Genomic DNA, 18,728 nt, shown 5'->3' on the forward strand with positions numbered 1-18,728 from the left:
ACGCCTGCTGGCAGGAGGTCACGGGGCAGACCCAGCAGGTGCCACGGGTCGACTGACTGAAACGACTGGCCGATTTACCACCTATGACTCTTATGGAGCCAACCTGCTGTGCTTTAGTCACCCGGCGTTCTGCCGTTGTTGTGAGCGTCGCTCCTCTGCCCTCCTTTGTTGTTGGAGGGCGACTGCCTCCAACTGCCCAGTAGCGTCCTTCACGAGCTGGTACCAGTCATCGGCAAGTCCACTCAGCTCCACGCCCCCCTGTACCACATCACTCCATCTCTTCTCTAGCCCGTGCCGCGCCCGTTTAGCCCCCTCTATCCGGTCGAACAAAGCTGTTTGGGCATGGGGTGACTGGGCATGCGGGCTACATGACCCAGCCAATGCAGCTTTGCCTGCCGGAGGAGCTCACCGATGGGACTTTGTCCAGATCTTTCAGGGATTTGTGAGCTCTTCACATTGTAATCCAGCCCGGTTTAACCCAGGATGGAAATGGCAAGCAGCAACATTCAATCCTTTTACATCGATTCCCGCTCACGGCCAACACCACCAGTAGGCCTCTCCTAGGTCAACTCGGCCTCAAATCAGTAGAGCACACGGTTGTGGTATTGTAAAGATTGCCACTCGGGAGACAAAGGCGGCCAGGCGTGCGTGGTGCTTGCCACCCACCCCCACCTCGTGTGCCACAGTGCCCGGGCCTTTATAGGCGGTGCGGCTACTAACAGCACTTGCCCCCAACAACGTGTCACAGCTTACACGGGGGATCTTTGTCTGTGTGTGAGCAGATTTGTGGAATTGTATTGGCATGATTGTTTGGGGTGCGTCTCACTTTCCGTAAAGGGCGTCTAAGAAGAGATTAATCAAACATATGTAATAAAAGGTTCTGGAAATCCCCAACTGGGTCTCAAGGCTAATTTTCAAGAGGGTCCTTGCATTGAGATGGTTGGCCGGGGAGGATGTGGAGAACTGTGGAGGAGAGGGAGGAGGTGGAAGAGATGGTGGTGGTTGAGGAGGAGACGGTGGAGACGGAAGAGGATGAGGACGAGGTGGTGGTTGTGGTGGAAGTTGAGATCATACAAACTCCACTCACTCACTCTGTAGAACAGAGGGAGATCATACAAACTCCACTCACTCTGTAGTAGAGAGGGTGATCATACAAATTCCACTAACTCACTCTGTAGAACAGGGGGAGATCATACAAACTCCACTCACTCACTCTGTAGAACAGGAGGAGATCATACAAACTCCACTCACTCACTCATTCTGTAGAACAAGGGGAGATCATACAAACTCCACTCACTCTGTAGTACAGGGGGAGATCATACAAATTCCACTAACTCACTCTGTAGAACAGGAGGAGATCACACAAAGTCCACTTACTCACTCATTCTGTAGAACAGGGGGAGATCATACCAACTCCACTCACACACACTCTGTAGAACAGGGGGACATCACACAAACTCCACTCATTCACTCTGTAGAACATAGGGAGATCATACAAACTCTGCTCACTCAGCCAGTACAGAGGGTGATCATACAAATTTCACTAACTCACTCTGTAGAACAGGGGGAGATCAAACAAACTGCACTCACTCACTCTGTAGAAAAGGGGGAGATCATACAAACTCCACTCACTCACTCTGTAGAACAGGAGGAGATCACACAAAGTCCACTCACTCATTCTGTAGAACAGGGGGAGATCATACCAACTCCACTCACACTCACTCTGTAGAACAGGGGGACATCACACAAACTCCACTCATTCACTCTGTAGAACAGAGGGAGATCATACAAACTCCACTCACTCTGTAGTACAGAGGGTGATCATACAAAGTTCACTAACTCACTCTGTAGAACAGGGGGAGATCAAACAAACTGCACTCACTCACTCTGTAGAAAAGGGGGAGATCATACAAACTCCACTCACTCACTCTGTAGAACAGGAGGAGATCACACAAAGTCCACTCACTCACTCATTCTGTAGAACAGGGGGAGATCATACCAACTCCACTCACACTCACTCTGTAGAACAGGGGGACATCACACAAACTCCACTCATTCACTCTGTAGAACAGAGGGAGATCATACAAACTCCACTCACTCACTCTGTAGAACAGGAGGAGATCACACAAAGTCCACTCACTCATTCTGTAGAACAGGGGGAGATCATACCAACTCCACTCACACTCACTCTGTAGAACAGGGGGACATCACACAAACTCCACTCATTCACTCTGTAGAACAGAGGGAGATCATACAAACTCCACTCACTCACTTTGTAGAACAGGAGGAGATCACACAAAGTCCACTCACTCACTCATTCTGTAAAACAGGGGGAGATCATACCAACTCCACTCACACTCACTCTGTAGAACAGGGGGACATCACACAAACTCCACTCATTCACTCTGTAGAACATAGGGAGATCATACAAACTCTGCTCACTCAGCCGGACTGTGTGGGTTACGTAAGGGGCCGTCCTTGTGTGCAGAAGTAACCCGACTCTCGTCCGCTTACACTCGGGGGGGGGGGGGGGGTCTTAGCCATGGATCCGCGTGTGACGGAGCCAAGACAAACACAGGTGGAGGGTGGGGGGCCCTGACCCCCCCCCCCCGCGACTCCCCCAGCGTCTCTCTCGGAGGGGTAAGTGACGGGGGGGGGGGGGTGCAGGATCTAGGGGGAAGGGGGGGGCTGGCTTCGCTTAGCAAGCCCGCGGATTACCGGCTGCTCTTCTTGTATATGAAGGAGCCAGCCAGAGAGAGAGAGGCAGAGACAGCAGGAGCAGCAGTCGATGATCCCACCTCTCACCAGAGATCTCCGTCTCCAGAGAAATCTGTTCCCAGAGATCCACTCTGTCTGTCTCCAGAGAGACAGAGGCAGAGAGCAGAGGGAGACCATCAGGGTCGCCTGAACCGCCCCCCCCCTGACCCCCCTGAGCCCCCACACACCCTACCACCATCCAGGTTAGTCGATGTCCCCCTTTGGCTCTCTATGCGAGTCCTGAGGTCTGTGTTGATGCTATGGATCTCTGTGTTGAGTCTACGGGTCTCTGATGTGAGTCTACTTGTCTGTGTGTTGAGTCTACGGGTTTCTGTGATGATCTATGAGTCTCTGTGTTGAGTCTACGGGTTTCTGTGTGAGTCTCTGGGTCTCTGTTGTGAGTCTACAGGTATCTGCGTGAGTCTATGGGTCTCTGCGTGAGTCTATGGGTCTCTGTGTGAGTCTATGGGTCTCTGTTGTGAGTCTACAGGTCTCTGTGTGAGTCTATGGGTCTCTGCGTGAGTCTATGTGTCTCTGTGTGAGTCTACAGACCTCTGTTGTGAGTCTATGGGTCTCTGTTGTGAGTTTACGAATCTTTGTGTTGAGTCTACGGGTCTCTATGTTGAATCTACGGGTCTCTGTTTTGAGTCTACGGGTCTCTGTTGTGAGTTTACGAATCTTTGTGTTGAGTCTACGGGTCTCTGTGTTGAATCTACCGGTCTCTGTGTGAGTCCACGGGTCTCTGTTGTGAGTCTACGGGTCTCTGTTGTGAGTCTACGAGTGTCTGTGTTGAGTCTACGGGTCTCTAAGTTGAGTCTACGAGTGTCTGTGTTGAGTCTACGGGTCTCTAAGTTGAGTCTACGGGTCCCTGTGTTGAGTCTTCGGGTCTCTGTGGGAGTCTACGGGTGTCTGTGGTGAGTCTACGGATCCCTGTTGAGTCTACGGGTCTATGTGTGAGTCTATTGGTCTCTGCGTTGAGTCTACGGGTCTCTGTGTGAGTCTAGGGTCTCTAAGTTGAGTCTAGGGTCTCTAAGTTGAGTCTACGGGTCTCCGTGTTGAGTCTACAGATCCCTGTTGAGTCTACGGGTCTCTGTGTGAGTCTACTGATCTCTGTTGTGAGCATACGGGTCTCTGGTGTGAGTCTACAGGTCTCTATGTAGGTCTGTGGGTCTCTATGAAAAGTGTAAATGCAAATGATAATAATCACCTTTTCTCTATAACCATTGCTGGTCCCAGTTCTACAGGGCGCCACAGTGACTAGGAGATGTTAACTCCCTCGCCTGGTCTACAGGAGTACGTGGGTTCCATCCCGACCCCTGACGGTGCCTGCTGCTGTAAATTTGGAGTCTGCGTCTGTCTCTCATCATCATCATCATCACGGTAGCTATGAGATGTTAACTCCCTCGCCAGGTCTACATGAGGGCGTTTGTTCGATCACGACCCCTGACGGTGCCTGCTGCTGTAGATTTGGAGTCTGTGTCTCTCTCTCTCTAAGGCCACACCGAGCTGCCATGTCGCTCTTTTTCAGAAGCGACCTGGGCGATCACAATTGATAGCTTGCTCGACGAACTGGGATCATCATCAACATCATCATCACCACCACGTGGAAATGTATAACATCATTAAAATTATCTCTAAACGCGTGGAGTTGATTCGAAGTGTGGAGGGGAAAACCCTCAAGAACCCCGATACAATTTCGTGTGACCACTGAGAGAGAAACGCGGACTCCAAATATACAGCAGCAGCAGGCGTCAGGGGGTCGGGATCGAATCCCACGACCTCCTGTAGACCAGGCGAGGTAGTTAACATCTCCTAGCCACCCACAGGGGTTCGTAGGTTCTATTTGCCAACAGGACTTGTCCCGACGGGTTCTGTTCGCCCGTACGAGGGATCACTGCCTCTGTGCTGTGCTGCGACAGAAGCATGGAGGCTCTGTGGACCCGAGGAGGAGCAGCAATCACCACCACCACCAGCACCATCAGCAGCAGCACCACCGCCACCGCAATGTGGCTCCTCATGAGTCTCGCCCTCAGGTAGCTGGCCCAGTGTTAGAGAGCTGCCCGCGGAAGCGGACACCACAGAGCTGCCTCTGAGAGGCCACCCCCACCCCTCTAGTTTGACCTCTAGAGAGAGAGAGATGTCAGGGGATCTCCTCTCTCTCTCTCTTCTCTCTCTCGGTGCGAGTCTGTGGACGTCTCGTTTTGGGTTGTTGTTGAAATGCGTCTTAAAAACCACTATTTTGACTTTTCAAGAATACATTTGGCGTGGTCTGTGACTGTTGTTGTTTAGTAAATGGATTCTTGTAAAATGTGTTAATGATGAAATTGTTACGTGTCATGCCGAATGGCTACTGCTGCTGCTGCTGCTGTGTCCTGTATCCTTGGTGAAAAGCCTCTAACATATATACATGGAGCAATGATTAATGATTATTATTATTACTGCTGCTTGTAACCTGCAGGCCAAGCCTTGCAGTGGAAACAACAACATCAGCAACATCAACAACAACAGCAGAAGCAGCAAATGCCACGGTGGAGCCAGTAGAATCCCGGTACAAGGATTACGACTACAGGATCAGACCCAACTTTAACGGTAGCGACACTTGTACGTGCTGTTGTTGTCTTGGTGTGGTCAGGGACTGTTGTTGTTGTTTTGTTGTGGTCTGGGACTGCTGTTGTTGTTGTGATCTTGGTGTGGTCTGGGACCGTTGTTGTTGTTGTTGTCTTGGTGTGTGGGCTGTTGTTGTTGTCTTGGTGTGGTCTGGGACTGTTGTTGTTGTCTTGGTGTGGTCTGGGACTGTTGTTGTCTTGGAGTGGTCTGGGACTGTTGTTGTTGTCTTGGTGTGGTCTGGGACTGTTGTTGTTGTCTTGGAGTGGTCTGGGACTGTTGTTGTTGTCTTGGTGTGGTCTGGGACTGTTGTTGTTGTCTTGGAGTGTGGGCTGTTGTTGTTGTCTTGGAGTGGTCTGGGACTGTTGTTGTTGTCTTGGTGTGGTCTGGGACTGTTGTTGTTGTCTTGGTGTGGTCTGGGACTGTTGTTGTTGTCTTGATGTGGTCTGGGACTGTTGTTGTTGTCTTGGTGTGGTCTGGGACTGTTGTTGTTGTCTTGGTGTGGTCTGGGACTGTTGTTGTCTTGGAGTGGTCTGGGACTGTTGTTGTTGTCTTGGAGTGGTCTGGGACTGTTGTTGTTGTCTTGGTGTGGTCTGGGACTGTTGTTGTTGTCTTGGTGTGGTCTGGGACTGTTGTTGTGATCTTGGAGTGGTCTGGGACTGTTGTTGTTGTCTTGGAGTGGTCTGGGACTGTTGTTGTGATCTTGGTGTGGTCTGTAATGCGTGTACTTGGGCAATTCGCACCTGACCTCTACTTCACTCACAACGATGAACGTCGAGCGACTCGCTTGGCCTCTCCTCTGCTGCCTGGCCCTCGTGTCGTCTCTCGCATCGTTTGGTGCTCTGGGAACTCCTCGACTCTCCCCATGCCCCCACACCCCCCAACTCTCTGAACCTCTCCCCTTTCAGAATCTGTTTATCTATCCTGAAGGAGGAATCCGATTAGCTATAAAGCAATTTTTCCCCGTCGCAGATGCCCAGTTGGACTTTACAACAGCAATCGCACGATTCACACAAACAGGATAGGAGTGCAGATTACAATCAAGGTTCAACACATCATCAACATCACCCACATCACCCACATCACCCAAATCACCCACATCATCAACATCACACAAACCGCCCGCTGTGAGAACATCCTCCTCCCCCTCCTCCACCTCCTCACCCCCCTCACCCCCCTCACCGCCCTCACCGCCCTCACAGCCCCGACCCCCCCCCCGACCCTGACGATGCCTGTTGCTGCTGCATATTTGGAGTTTGCGTGCATCTCTACCTGTGGTCGTGTGGGTTTTCTCTGAGCCCTCCTTTTTTTTCCCTCCACACTTAGAAAACGACATCACCACGTGTTTAGAGTATTTGGCAGCTGCTATAAATTTGCACGTGATGATGATGATAATATCAGCCACTTAGTTGGGGCCTTATCTTCGTTTCCCCGCTACGTTTCCTAATCTTTCACTTTCCTCATATTTCCCAATATTCATCTCTCTTCCGTTACCCATCCATTCCATTGCTTACCCCCCTCCATGCATCACAATACAGTGACTTCTCGACTTATGAGAATTCGACTTGCGAACTTTTAGAGATATGAACAAACCTGTCCGTATGGTCCAGTTGCAACTATTCGGACCGAGAGTCGTAAGTTCAACCGCCCCGCAATAGATGGCGGTGGTGGCATCTAAATATACAGAACGTGAACAATCAGTGGTATCTACATCTGCAGAACGTGAAGAACTAGTGGAATCTACATTTGCAGAACATGAAGAACCAGTGGCATCTACATCGGCAGAACACGAAGAACCAGTTGCATCTACATCTGTAGAACATGAAGAACCAGTGGCATCTACATCTGCAGAACGTGAAGAACCAGTGGCATCTACATCTGCAGAACAAGTGGTATTTACATCTGCAGAACATGAAGAATCAGTGGCATCTACATCTGTAGAACGTGAAGAATCAGTGGTATCTACATCTGCAGAACATGAAGTACCAGTGGCATCTACATCTGTAGAACGTGAAGAATCAGTGGTATTTACATCTGCAGAACATGAAGAACCAGTGGCATCTATATCTGCAGAACGTGAATAACCAGTTGCATCTACATCTGCAGAACGTGAATAACCAGTGGCATCTACATCTGCAGAACGTGAAAAACCAGTGGCATCTACGTCTGCAGAACATGAAGAACCAGTGACATCTACATCTACAGAGCATGAAGAACCAGTGGCATCTACATCTACAGGAGACTATACAACGTTTAAAGCCATTCCCCGTGTTTAGTGTTCACGCCGTACAACATGTTTGGAATCGACAGGAGTAAAGTTTGACTTGTAAACAAATCGACTTACGAACAGACATCTGGAACCTAAATTGTTTGTAAGTAGAGGCGTCCCTGTACTGGAGTGCGGTAGTATATAATGTATATGATAGTATATAACGTAGTATAGTGGTATACAATGTAGTGTAGTAGTATATAATCTAGTGTAGTAGTGTATCATGTAGTGTAGTAGTATATAATGTAGTGTAGTAGTATATATCAGTGTAGTAGTATATAGTCGTGTAGTAATATATAGTAGTTTCTAGTAGTGTAGAAGTATATAGTAGTATATAATGTATATAATAGTATATAACGTAGTATAGTGGTATATAATGCAGTGTAGGAGTATATAATGTAGTGTAGTAGTATAGTATATAGTAGTGTCGTAATATATAGTAGTGTAATAGTATGTAGTAGTGTAGAAGTACAAAGTACTATATAATGTAGTATAATAGTGTATAATGTATAGCAGTACTGTACTTACCGTACAACACGTTTGAAATCGACAGGAGCAAAGTTGGGCTTACGAACAAATCGACTTACGAACAGACATCTCGAACCTCTTCGTAAGTAGAGGAGTCCCTGTATCTTTGGGCTCTACTTGACTGCACGTCGCGTGGCACGGGTACGGAGTTGCTGGCGGCCCGAGATAACCAATGGCGATGATCCACTTCCCCCCAGAGGGTCCCGTCGTTGTGAACTGCAGCCTCTTTGTGGAACACTTCGGCTCGGTGGAAGAGACTACCATGGTGAGAGACGTGTGGGTGGGTGATTGGGTGAGTGGGTGAGTGAGTGGGTGAGTAAGTGGGTGGGTGAGTGGGTGGGTGGGTGAGTGGGTGGGTGGGTGATTGGGTGGGTGAGTGGGTCGGTGAGTGGGTGGGTGGGTGATTGGGTGGGTGAGTGGGTGGGTCGGTGAGTGGGTGGGTGAGTGGGTGTGTGAGTAGGTCGGTAAGTGGGTGGGTTGGTGAGTGGCTGAGTGGGTGAGTGAGAGGATGGGCGGGTAGGTGAGTGAGTGGGTGGTTGAGTGTGTGGGAGAGTGAGTGATAATGTGGGTGAGTGAGTGAGTGAGTGGGTGAGTGGGTGGGTTGGCGAGTGGATGAAGTGAGTAGATGAGTGGGTGAGTGATTGGGTGGGTGGGCGAGTAGGTGGGTGAGTGGGTGAGTGGATGAGTGTTATTATATCACCTGCGGTGTGGTGGTTGACGTTCTCAACGTGGGTTGAAGGAACAAGTGGGCGAAGTTCGCTGAACTAGTCACTGTGGTTGTAGCAATGGAAGAGTGACGAGCAGGTGACTGAGCATCATTGGGTCTGTGCTTGGCAATCGCGACATACATTAAAAAAAGAGTCAAACCAACATTGTGTTCATTGTGATATGGTGACATTTGTTATTGTATTGTGTGCAATCTCGCCACCCACCCAATCATTCACTGACTCACCGGCCCGCCACCTACACACCCAATCACCCACCCACCCCACCCAATCATCAACCGACCCACCTGCCACCCACCGACCTATCCACCCACTCACTCACCCACCCACCCAATCATTCACCCACCCACCTGCCACCCACCCAAATAACTCACCCACCAACCCACCTACTCACTCACCCACCCACACACTCACCCACCCAATCATCCACCGATCCAACTGCCATCCACCCACGCCACCCACCCACTCACCCATCCACCCACCCACCCACCTGCCACCCACCCACCCATTCACCCACCCACCCACACCCACCTCATGCGCCAGGACTACGAGGTGACCATCTTCGTCCGGCAGCAGTGGAACGACCAGCGGCTGTCCAACTCCTCCAAGCATGAGACCCTGGACCTCGACTACACCACCATGGACGCGGTGTGGCGGCCCGACCTGTACTTCGCCAACGAGAAGAGCGGCCGCTTCCACACCATCACCACGGACAACCGCATGATGCGCCTACACCGAAACGGGGACATCTTCCACTCCATCAGGTTGTTCCGACCTCTCCCTTAACAACGACTTAAACTCTTCTTGGTTCTTTCGGTAAAGTCACGTAGAAGGGAAGTAATAAAATAAAACATAAAATAATTCTCACGACGTTTCGGCCACAATGCAAGCAGCCGCGTTGTGGCCGAAACGTCGTGAGAATTATTTTATTGTTTTATTTTATTATTTTATTACTTCCCTTCTACGTGATGACTTTACCGAAAGAACCAAGAAGATGAATTCCTGCAGTCACGAAAGCTTTAAATCGAAATTTAACGACTTAAACTATCAGTGTAACACGCTGTCGGCTGTCGCGAACAATATCGTCCACAATGCCGTGTTTTTTTTTGGGGGGGTGGTGGGGGGTTAAATCGCGTAAGTATAAATATCTCGACAAACCCAGATTGTAAATGTTGTGGATTTGCTCTCCAACGCGCAAACGGTGAGCGCTGTGCTAGTGTAGAGGTGTAAACTCACACGGAGACGATATTCGCTGTAAGGGCTCTTGCCAGTTTATTAACTACTACACTCACGTACAGAATCACCGGATGACACCAAAGGTAGACAGACATCCGCTTAACTCCTCGGCCTATCCTAACCGAAGCTCCCCACTAATCCCACTCCGATTCCTCGTGTCTTCCGATCCTTTGGCTCCTCACAACGACCCCGCATCTCATCCCGGGGTCCCGCCTAAGTACCTTTGCCCCTCTGGATACATGACGTAAAGCTATGACGTCATCCCACCCTTTCCTGCCGATTCCTCACTTCCTCCCACTACTCCTCTAAACGAGTAACGAATTGACAACGTTCTCTTTATGTGACAGAGCTCCTTACTAATTGGCTGTGCCGGGTGGTGGCGGGTTTAATGACACATTTATATTTACGTGATCTAACCCAACAAAAACTACTTTTATGGATAATATTGGTCACGAAAGCCTCCTACTACCTCTATCACTCTCTCTATCACTACTTCTATCAATACCCCTATGACTACCCCTACCACTACCCCTATCACTACCCCTATCACTGTCTCTATCACTACCAATATCAATACCCCTATCACTACCCCTACCCCTATCACTACCCCTACCACTACCCTTATCACTACCCCTATCACTACCACTACCCCTATCACTACCCCTATCACTATCCCCTTCAATGCCTCTATCACTACCCCTATCAATACCCCTATCACTACCCCTACCACTACCCCTACCACTACCCCTATCACTGTCACTATCACTACCCCTATCACTACCCATATAACTACCCCTACCACTATCACTACCCCTACCACTGTCTCTATCACTACCCCTATTAATACCCCTATCACTACCCCTTATCACTACCCTTATCACTACCCTATCACTAACACTACCCCTATCACTATAACTACCCCTAACACTACGCCTATCACTACCCCTATCACTACTGCTACCACAACCCCAACTCAGTGTTGGTGCTATCACGTGGTTCTTCCATGAGTTAACACAATGCGGAACGCGCACTCTTATTGTGACGTCGTTGTGCCACCCTCATCGCTGTGCCACCACTCCCCATCGCAGGCTCTCTCTGACTCTCTCCTGCCCCATGAATCTGCGCAACTTCCCCATGGACACTCAGAAGTGCTACATCTTCCTGGAGAGCTGTAAGTAACTCCTCTAACACCCCGCCATCCCTCCAACCCACCAGCAACAACATACGAATGGCAACGACTCACCCAACCACTCACTTACCCGCTCACTCGCTCGTCCACTCAATCACCCACTCACTCACTCGCCCAAACACTCACCCACTCACTCGCTCGCCCGCTAAATCACCCAGTCAATCACCCACTTTCCCACTTACTCACCCACCCGGCCACACACTCACTCCCCTACTCACTCACCCACTCACTCACACTCACTGACCCAACCACTCACCCACTCCTCCACCCACCCACCCACCCACTCACTCACCCAACCACTCACTAACCCACCCACCCACTCACCCATCTACCAACTAAATCACCCACCCACCTCTCTGGCCATGGTGTCTCGTCCCACCCGCAGATGGCTACACCACAGCCGACCTCCTGTTCCAGTGGGTCCCAGGTCAAGCGGTGGAGCTCGCCAAAGACCTCAGCCTGCCCCAGTTCACCCTCAGCAGCAACATCAAGCTCAGCACGTGCAACAAATACTACGTCAAAGGTAATCGTGGCAGCAGTGACCACGTGCAACAAGTATTACGTCTGACTGCGATGACTGGCCGATGCACCAGCTGTGCCAGGCTAGGCGCCGGAGGAGGTCATGGGCCAGACCCAGCAGGTGCCATGGGTTGATCGACCGAGATGACTGGCAGATGCCACAGATGTGCCGCCTCCTGAGCCAGGCTAGGTGCAGGAGGAGACAACGTATTAGCCTAGACAGCATCCTTCTTTAGGCCCTATTCTCACTACCAGTGTCAGGCAAGAGAACGCCAAAAGGCGACCAGTACAAGGACAATGCACTATCAGGGCATTTATAGCTCGGGGTGAGCAGCTACATAATAGGAGCTTTTTGTCTAACACTGGTAGAGACAATGCCATCATATATAATTATCAGAACATGTTTGTTTAACACGTAGGCTTTTGTGACCAATATCATCCATATTAGAGGTATTTTTGGGGGTTAGATCGTGTAAATATATAAATGTGTCGTTAAAACTTGCCACCACTCGACACAGCCAACTAGTAAGGGTTGTCACGTAAACTGAACGTGGCCAATTTGTCACTAGTTCAGCACTAACCGCTTGTGTGCTTCAGAGTAAACCTACTATACACGTTTACATATTCGACCAGCCGTCACGTTTCGCCAGTAATTGCAACAACAACAACCACAACAACAACAACAACCACAACAACAACCAGTAGTGTTGTGGAGAAATCCTCCCTTCTCCTATTTTGGTCTTATAATGGATAACTACGGATAATAATGGACACGAAAGTCTGCGTGCTGAACTGAATAATAATTGCGCCAAAAATGTGAAGTTATACAGGGACTCTTCCACTTACGAACATTCGACTTAAGAACTTTCAGAGATACGAACAAACCTCTCCCGTATGTCGAGTTACATCAGCGTCTACATAACATGAAGAACCAGTGGCATCTATGTATACAGATGATACAACTTTTAAAGCCATTCCCCCACTTTAGTGTACATGCCGTCCAACACGTTTGGAATCGATAAGAGTAAAGTTGGACGAACACATCGACTTACGAACAGACCTCTGGAACCTAACTTGTTCATAAGTAGAGGAGTCCCTGTAGCCGTGTAGTATACAGTAGTTTATAGTAGTATAGTGTGTAGTTGTGTTGTGTATAGTATAGTGTATAGTGTGTAGTAGTGTAGTGGATAGTGTAGTGTATGTATGTTGAACTTCTTTCGCACCGTACGTCGTGTGGTCAGCGGTCAGACAAGAGGCTGTCTCATTCATTAATTCATAAACTTTCCCTGCAAACCCGTTGGTGGTCAACCGGTAAGGAAGTTTGTCAATTAGGCATGACGTAGGCATCACGTGGTTGTCACGTGGGCGTCACGTGGGCGTCGCACACTGTACGTGTGACAAGCCACATTTCGTGACTCGCCCCCTGGGTGTTTCCGTTATGCACCATGAACACCACCCCCCACCTACCCCCACACCCCCCACCCACCCCCACACCCCCCACCGACCCCCCACCCCTACCCCCACGTGGCAACTGACGCAGGGAACTACTCCTGCATCAGCGCCTGCTTCCGGCTGCGGCGTCAGATGGGCTTCTACCTCATCCAGCTCTACACGCCCAGTGTGCTCATCGTCATCATCTCCTGGATGTCCTTCTGGATCGACATGTCCCTGACACCGGCTCGCGTGGGTTTGGGCATCACCACGGTGCTCACCATGACCACGCAGAGCATGGGGTCACGCTCCTCCATGCCCAAGGTGATGGATGGGGCGCTTCCTAAATTACAGGGGGTCTCCTCTTACGAACGGGTAACGTTACAGAAGTCTGTTCGTAAGTCGATTTTGACCGTAAGTCGAACTGTTCATAAGTCCAGCTTTACTGCTGTCGATTCCAAACATGTTGTACAGCGTGTACATTAAACATGGGGAATTGCTTTAAAGGTTGTGTAACATCCTTTAGATGTAGATGCCACTGGTTCTTCATTTTCTGTAGATGTAGATGCCATTGTTTCTTCACGTTCTGTAGATGAAGATGCCACTTGTTCTTCACGTTCTGCAGATGTAGATGCCACTCGTTCTTCATGTTCTGCAGATGTAGATACCCATTGGTTCTTCATGTTCTGCAGATGTAGATGCCACTGGTTCTTCATGTTTTGCAGATGTAGATGCCACTGATTCTTCACGTTCTGCAGATGTAGATGCCACTGGTTCGTCATGTTTTGCAGATGTACATTGACTGATGGTGATGATGGTGGTGGTGATGATGATGATGTTGCGATCCGGTGGATTGTAACATGACTGATGATAATGATGGTGATGATTGTGATGATCATGGTGGTGATGGTTATGATGGTGAGGATGATGATGGTTATGATGGTGATGGCTATGATGGTCATGGTGAAGGTTATGCTGGCGATGGTGATGTGCTACCTGTGTGAGTGCAGCTCTCCTACATCAACGCCATGGACGTGTGGATGACCTCGTGCCTCATCTTCGTCTTTGCCGCCCTCTTCGAGTTCGTGCTGGTCATCATGATGTCAGGGACCTTCAGCATCCTCAACCAGCACGCGCCGCCCGCCTACCAGGTATACCCCCCACGTGATCACAATCGTCGTCGCCGTCATCATCATCATCATCATCATCATCATTATCGTCGTCATTATGGTCGTCATCATCATCATCATCATCGTCATCAACGTTGTCATCATCATCATCGTCGTCATCATCGTAAATCATCATCATCATTCTCGTCATCTTCATCATCATCATCGTTGTCATCATCCTCGTCATCTTCATCATCATCGTCATCATCGTTGTCATCATCCTCGTCATCTTCATCATCATCGTCATTATCATCGTCGTTGTCGTCATCATCATCATTATCGTCGTCATTATGGTCGTCATCATCATCATCATCATCGTCATCAACGTTGTCATCATCATCATCGTCGTCATCATCGTAAATCATCATCATCATCATCATTCTCGTCATCTTCATCATCATCATCGTTGTCATCATCCTCGTCATCTTCATCATCATCGTTGTCATCATCCTCGTCATCTTCATCATCATCGTCATCATCGTTGTCATCATCCTCCTCATCGTCATCATCATTATCCCATCATCGTCGTCGTCATCATCATCATCCAGGCGTTGGTGGCTACAAAAGCACGTGGCTGCCTGCGATCGAGAATCGAGGGTTGGTGGATCACACACACGCGCCCCAGCGATCATGGCCGATAATGATGATGGTGGTAATGATTGCTTTGTTCGCTCTCCTACCGTTGTCTGTCAAAGGCCGACGCCCCAGGGATGAAGAGTGAAGGTTCTGACACGGTAAAGTGCAACACAAACATCCCCCGTGTAGTCCTCAAAAGGCTGTCGGGGAAAGTGCCTATGAAGGCCGGGAACGGCACACGAGGGGATGGGTGGCCAGCAACACGCTCACCCGGCCGCCTTTGTCTCCCCAGTACCGATGATTTTTACACACCACACCAGGTACCAATTTGAGGCTGAGTCGACCTAGGGGGTGGAGGCCCAGGACAGGTTCAGTTAATCGTCATTGATGGTGTTGGTGGCCTTGAGCGGGAATCGAAATCGGGTCTCTGTCGGGTTCATAGGGCAGCGTAGCGCTAACTGCTGTGCCACCACTAAACCCCACCCCCACCCCCCCAGTTCTCTCTCCGTGCGCCCGGCAATGTAAATGGGTTCACCACAGTACGATGATCGGTAGGTCACGTGTGGTGGTGATGGTGGTGGTGGAGTAAATTGTGGTCAACTGATGGAAAATGAATAGGGTGCTTTACCCATTCCGGTAATGCTACAGGAGGTGTGTTCAGATGTTCATATGCCAAATAGACGACACACAGCTGCTATCACCAGAAGGCATCGTCAAGTCTGCATTAACCACACGTGCATCTCTGGTCTAACATTGGAGGCCTGTAACTCTGGTGTAGGCCAATCAGTTCCAAGGTCAATGTGTAACATCGTGTTTGTTGGCGTTGTCCTTGTACTGTTCATCTCTTTGGCATTGTTCTCCGGTCTAACACTGGTGGTGACACAAGGCCATAGAGCAGGAGGCTATAGGCTCTGGTCTAGGCCAATCAGTTCCAAGGACAATGCGTAACGCAAATATTAAAGAAGTGTCTGTGTTGTACATTTTACTAAAAGCACGATGTGTGTTTAATGCTGACTTGATGCCTTGTAATGATACTATCTGTGTGGGGAGCAGTAGTGTAGCGCCTCACTGCGCCACGGACCTGGTAGAATCCTGAGTTTGATTCGCGCTCACGGCCACCAACACCAGTGACAATTATCTGAACCGGGCCTGCAGGGCCTCTTCCCCAAGGTCGACTCTAACGAGTACCTGTTGCGGTGGTGTGTAGTAAACATCGCCACTAGGGAGACAAAGGCGGCCGGGCGTGGTGTTGTCCACCCACCCTCTCGTGTGCCACAGTGCCGACCTTCATAGGTTGTGTTCGTTAACAGCACTTGCCCCCAACAGTCTGTTAAGGCTATATGGGGGATCTTTGTCTATTTGGTGTTTGTTGTGTGTCTGCTGAGTCGACCTTGAGAATACACTTCTTAGCTCGATATGCTTCACTCGGGAAATCGACTCCCGATTCTTCTGATTCTGAACATCTTAACACACACGTATTCTTGCCGGAATAAGATGGGTACATCCATAACAGAGGCTTATTTGGTTGGGGTTGATCGCATACATATACAATGTGTTGTTAAACACACCACCGCCCGACATGGCCAATTATATAGGAGGTTTGTCACGTAAACAAAGTGTGCTAATTCGTTACTAGTTCAGCACTAACCGGTATGTGTGCATTGGGGAGTAAACCCACTACAACATTTAGACAATTCGAGAAACAGTGACGTTTCGCCGGTGATTACAACAACCAGCATCATCAGGCAACAGCCAACTCTGGCTGTCGCGATCTAACCCCAAAAAGCCTCATCGGTAATATTGGCCACGAAAGCCTCCTATGGATACGGGTTAAGATGGGTAAAGCCAACTCCTTTTGTCATCACCTTGCTAAGTAGTACCGGCATAATAGGTCCCGTAACATATGTGGGTTTGTTGGGGGTAACTACCAAATCTTTCCAATGTGGACCGGCCAACGTGGAAGAGTAGGCCAACACAAAAAAATACCCACTTCATTCGAGGGGGGAGGGGAGGGAAGAGGAGGGGGGGAGAGAGGGTAAGAGAGTGGTGTGTTCCTCTTTTGAGAGAGCTCCTTCCTCCGGCTTGGAGGACGCACTTTGGTGGCTAGGCCTCGCCTGGTATGCAGGAGGTTGTAAATTCGATCCTGACCCTGATGACGCCTGCTGCTGTATATTTGGAGTTTCCATGTTATCTCCCTCACCGGGTATGCGGGAGGTCGTTGCTTCGATCTTATTTACATTTGAGGTTTGCACGTCCTTCTCTCTCTCCGTGGTTCGCGTGGATTTTTCTCCGGGTTCTCCGGTTTTTGTCCCACCTCCACATTTATAATCAACGGTCATGCATTCAGAGCATTTGGCTGCCGCTATGAATTCCCATGTAACGATGACGATGATCGCAAGCCGCCACTTCGTTGTTGAGCGAGCTATCATTTGTGGTAAGTTAATACCTCAGTGGGCTTTGCCTGGTAGGATGGGGATTGTTTAGTTTTATTTGTAATGTGTTTGGGTGATTTCTTTACCTTTCTTGTACTTTGCACTCGTATTGTGTTTTATATTGTTTGTTGTTGTAACGTTCTTACCCCATGCCCCTTCTGGACATCTGTGATGAAATAGCTTTATAGCTCATCAAATTCTTGCAATATACATAATGATTGACACGTAGACTTTCGCGACCAATATCATCCATAATAGAGGTTTTTGTTTGTGGGTTGGATCGCATAAATATATAAATGTGTCGTTAAAACTCGCCACCACCCGACACAGCTAACTAGCCACAAATTTGGTTGTCGCCTGATGAGGCTAGTTGTAATTACTAGCAAAACGTCGTACTTAGATTGTAAATGTTGTGGCTGTACTAGTGACGAATTGGCACATTCTGTTTATGTGACAACCCTTACTAGTTGGCTGTGTCGGGCAGTGGCGGGTTTTAACGACACATTTATCTATTTACACGATCTAACCCAAAAAAAAAACCTCTATTATACATAATGATTAAGATTCTGCTGATTCTGATTCACCTGGTAAAAATAAACAATAGTTTTAGTTGAGGGATGATGCTCCTTCCGCTGCCAGTGACGGGAGTGAGGGAGCATTTGCTGGAGCGGCGCCATTTTGTTCTAGTTGCACTTGGCATTGGCGCGCCATTTTGTTTTGTTGCACTTGACATGGGTGCCGCCATTTTGTTTTGTTGTACGTGGGAGGCGGCGACATTTTGTTTTTGTTGCACATAGCAGGGGCGTGCGGGCGAGGAGCCGTCCTGCGAGGAGGCGATGCGGCGCGCCCGCGTCATCGACAGCTGCTCCCGCCTCCTCTTCCCCATCGCCTTCGTGCTCTTCAATGTCATCTACTGGGTTGTCTACCTCGCAGTCATTAGCCCATAGTTGTTGTTATCATGGTGTGGGTCAGGGACTGTTGTCTTGGTGTGTGGTCTGGGACTGTTGTTGTCTTAGAGTGGGTCTACTGGGGTTGTCGACCTGGCCGTGAGGAGCCCCAAGTTTTTGTTGTCATAGTGTGGGTGTGTTGGTTTGGGACTGTTGTTGTTATCTTGGTGTGGTCTTCGACTGTTGTTCTTGTTTTTGTCTTGGTGTGTGGGTTTAGGACTGTTGCTATCTTGGTGTGGTCTTGGACTGTTGTTGCCTTGGTATAGTCTGGGACTGTTGTTGTTTTTTGTGTGGTCTGGGACTGTTGTTGTTGTCTTGGTGTGGTCTGTTTTTGCATTGCTGCATT

The 18,728-nt window shown here is 49.3% G+C and overlaps 1 protein-coding gene across 1 annotated transcript; it reads left to right on the plus strand.

The window, feature by feature from the left end:
• Positions 1-8,336: 8,336 nt before the first annotated feature.
• On the plus strand, positions 8,337-18,382 carry LOC144737747 (glycine receptor subunit alpha-1-like). Its single transcript, XM_078620606.1, has 7 exons — positions 8,337-8,423; positions 9,427-9,647; positions 11,208-11,290; positions 11,694-11,831; positions 13,368-13,582; positions 14,269-14,409; positions 18,233-18,382. Exons 1-7 carry the CDS (start codon positions 8,337-8,339, stop codon positions 18,380-18,382), a joined length of 1,035 nt encoding a protein of 344 aa, XP_078476732.1.
• Positions 18,383-18,728: the final 346 nt, after the last annotated feature.

Source organism: Lampetra planeri, chromosome 73 (assembly GCF_965212315.1).
Source record: "Lampetra planeri chromosome 73, kcLamPlan1.2.h2, whole genome shotgun sequence".
Taxonomy (NCBI): Eukaryota; Metazoa; Chordata; class Hyperoartia; order Petromyzontiformes; family Petromyzontidae; genus Lampetra; species Lampetra planeri.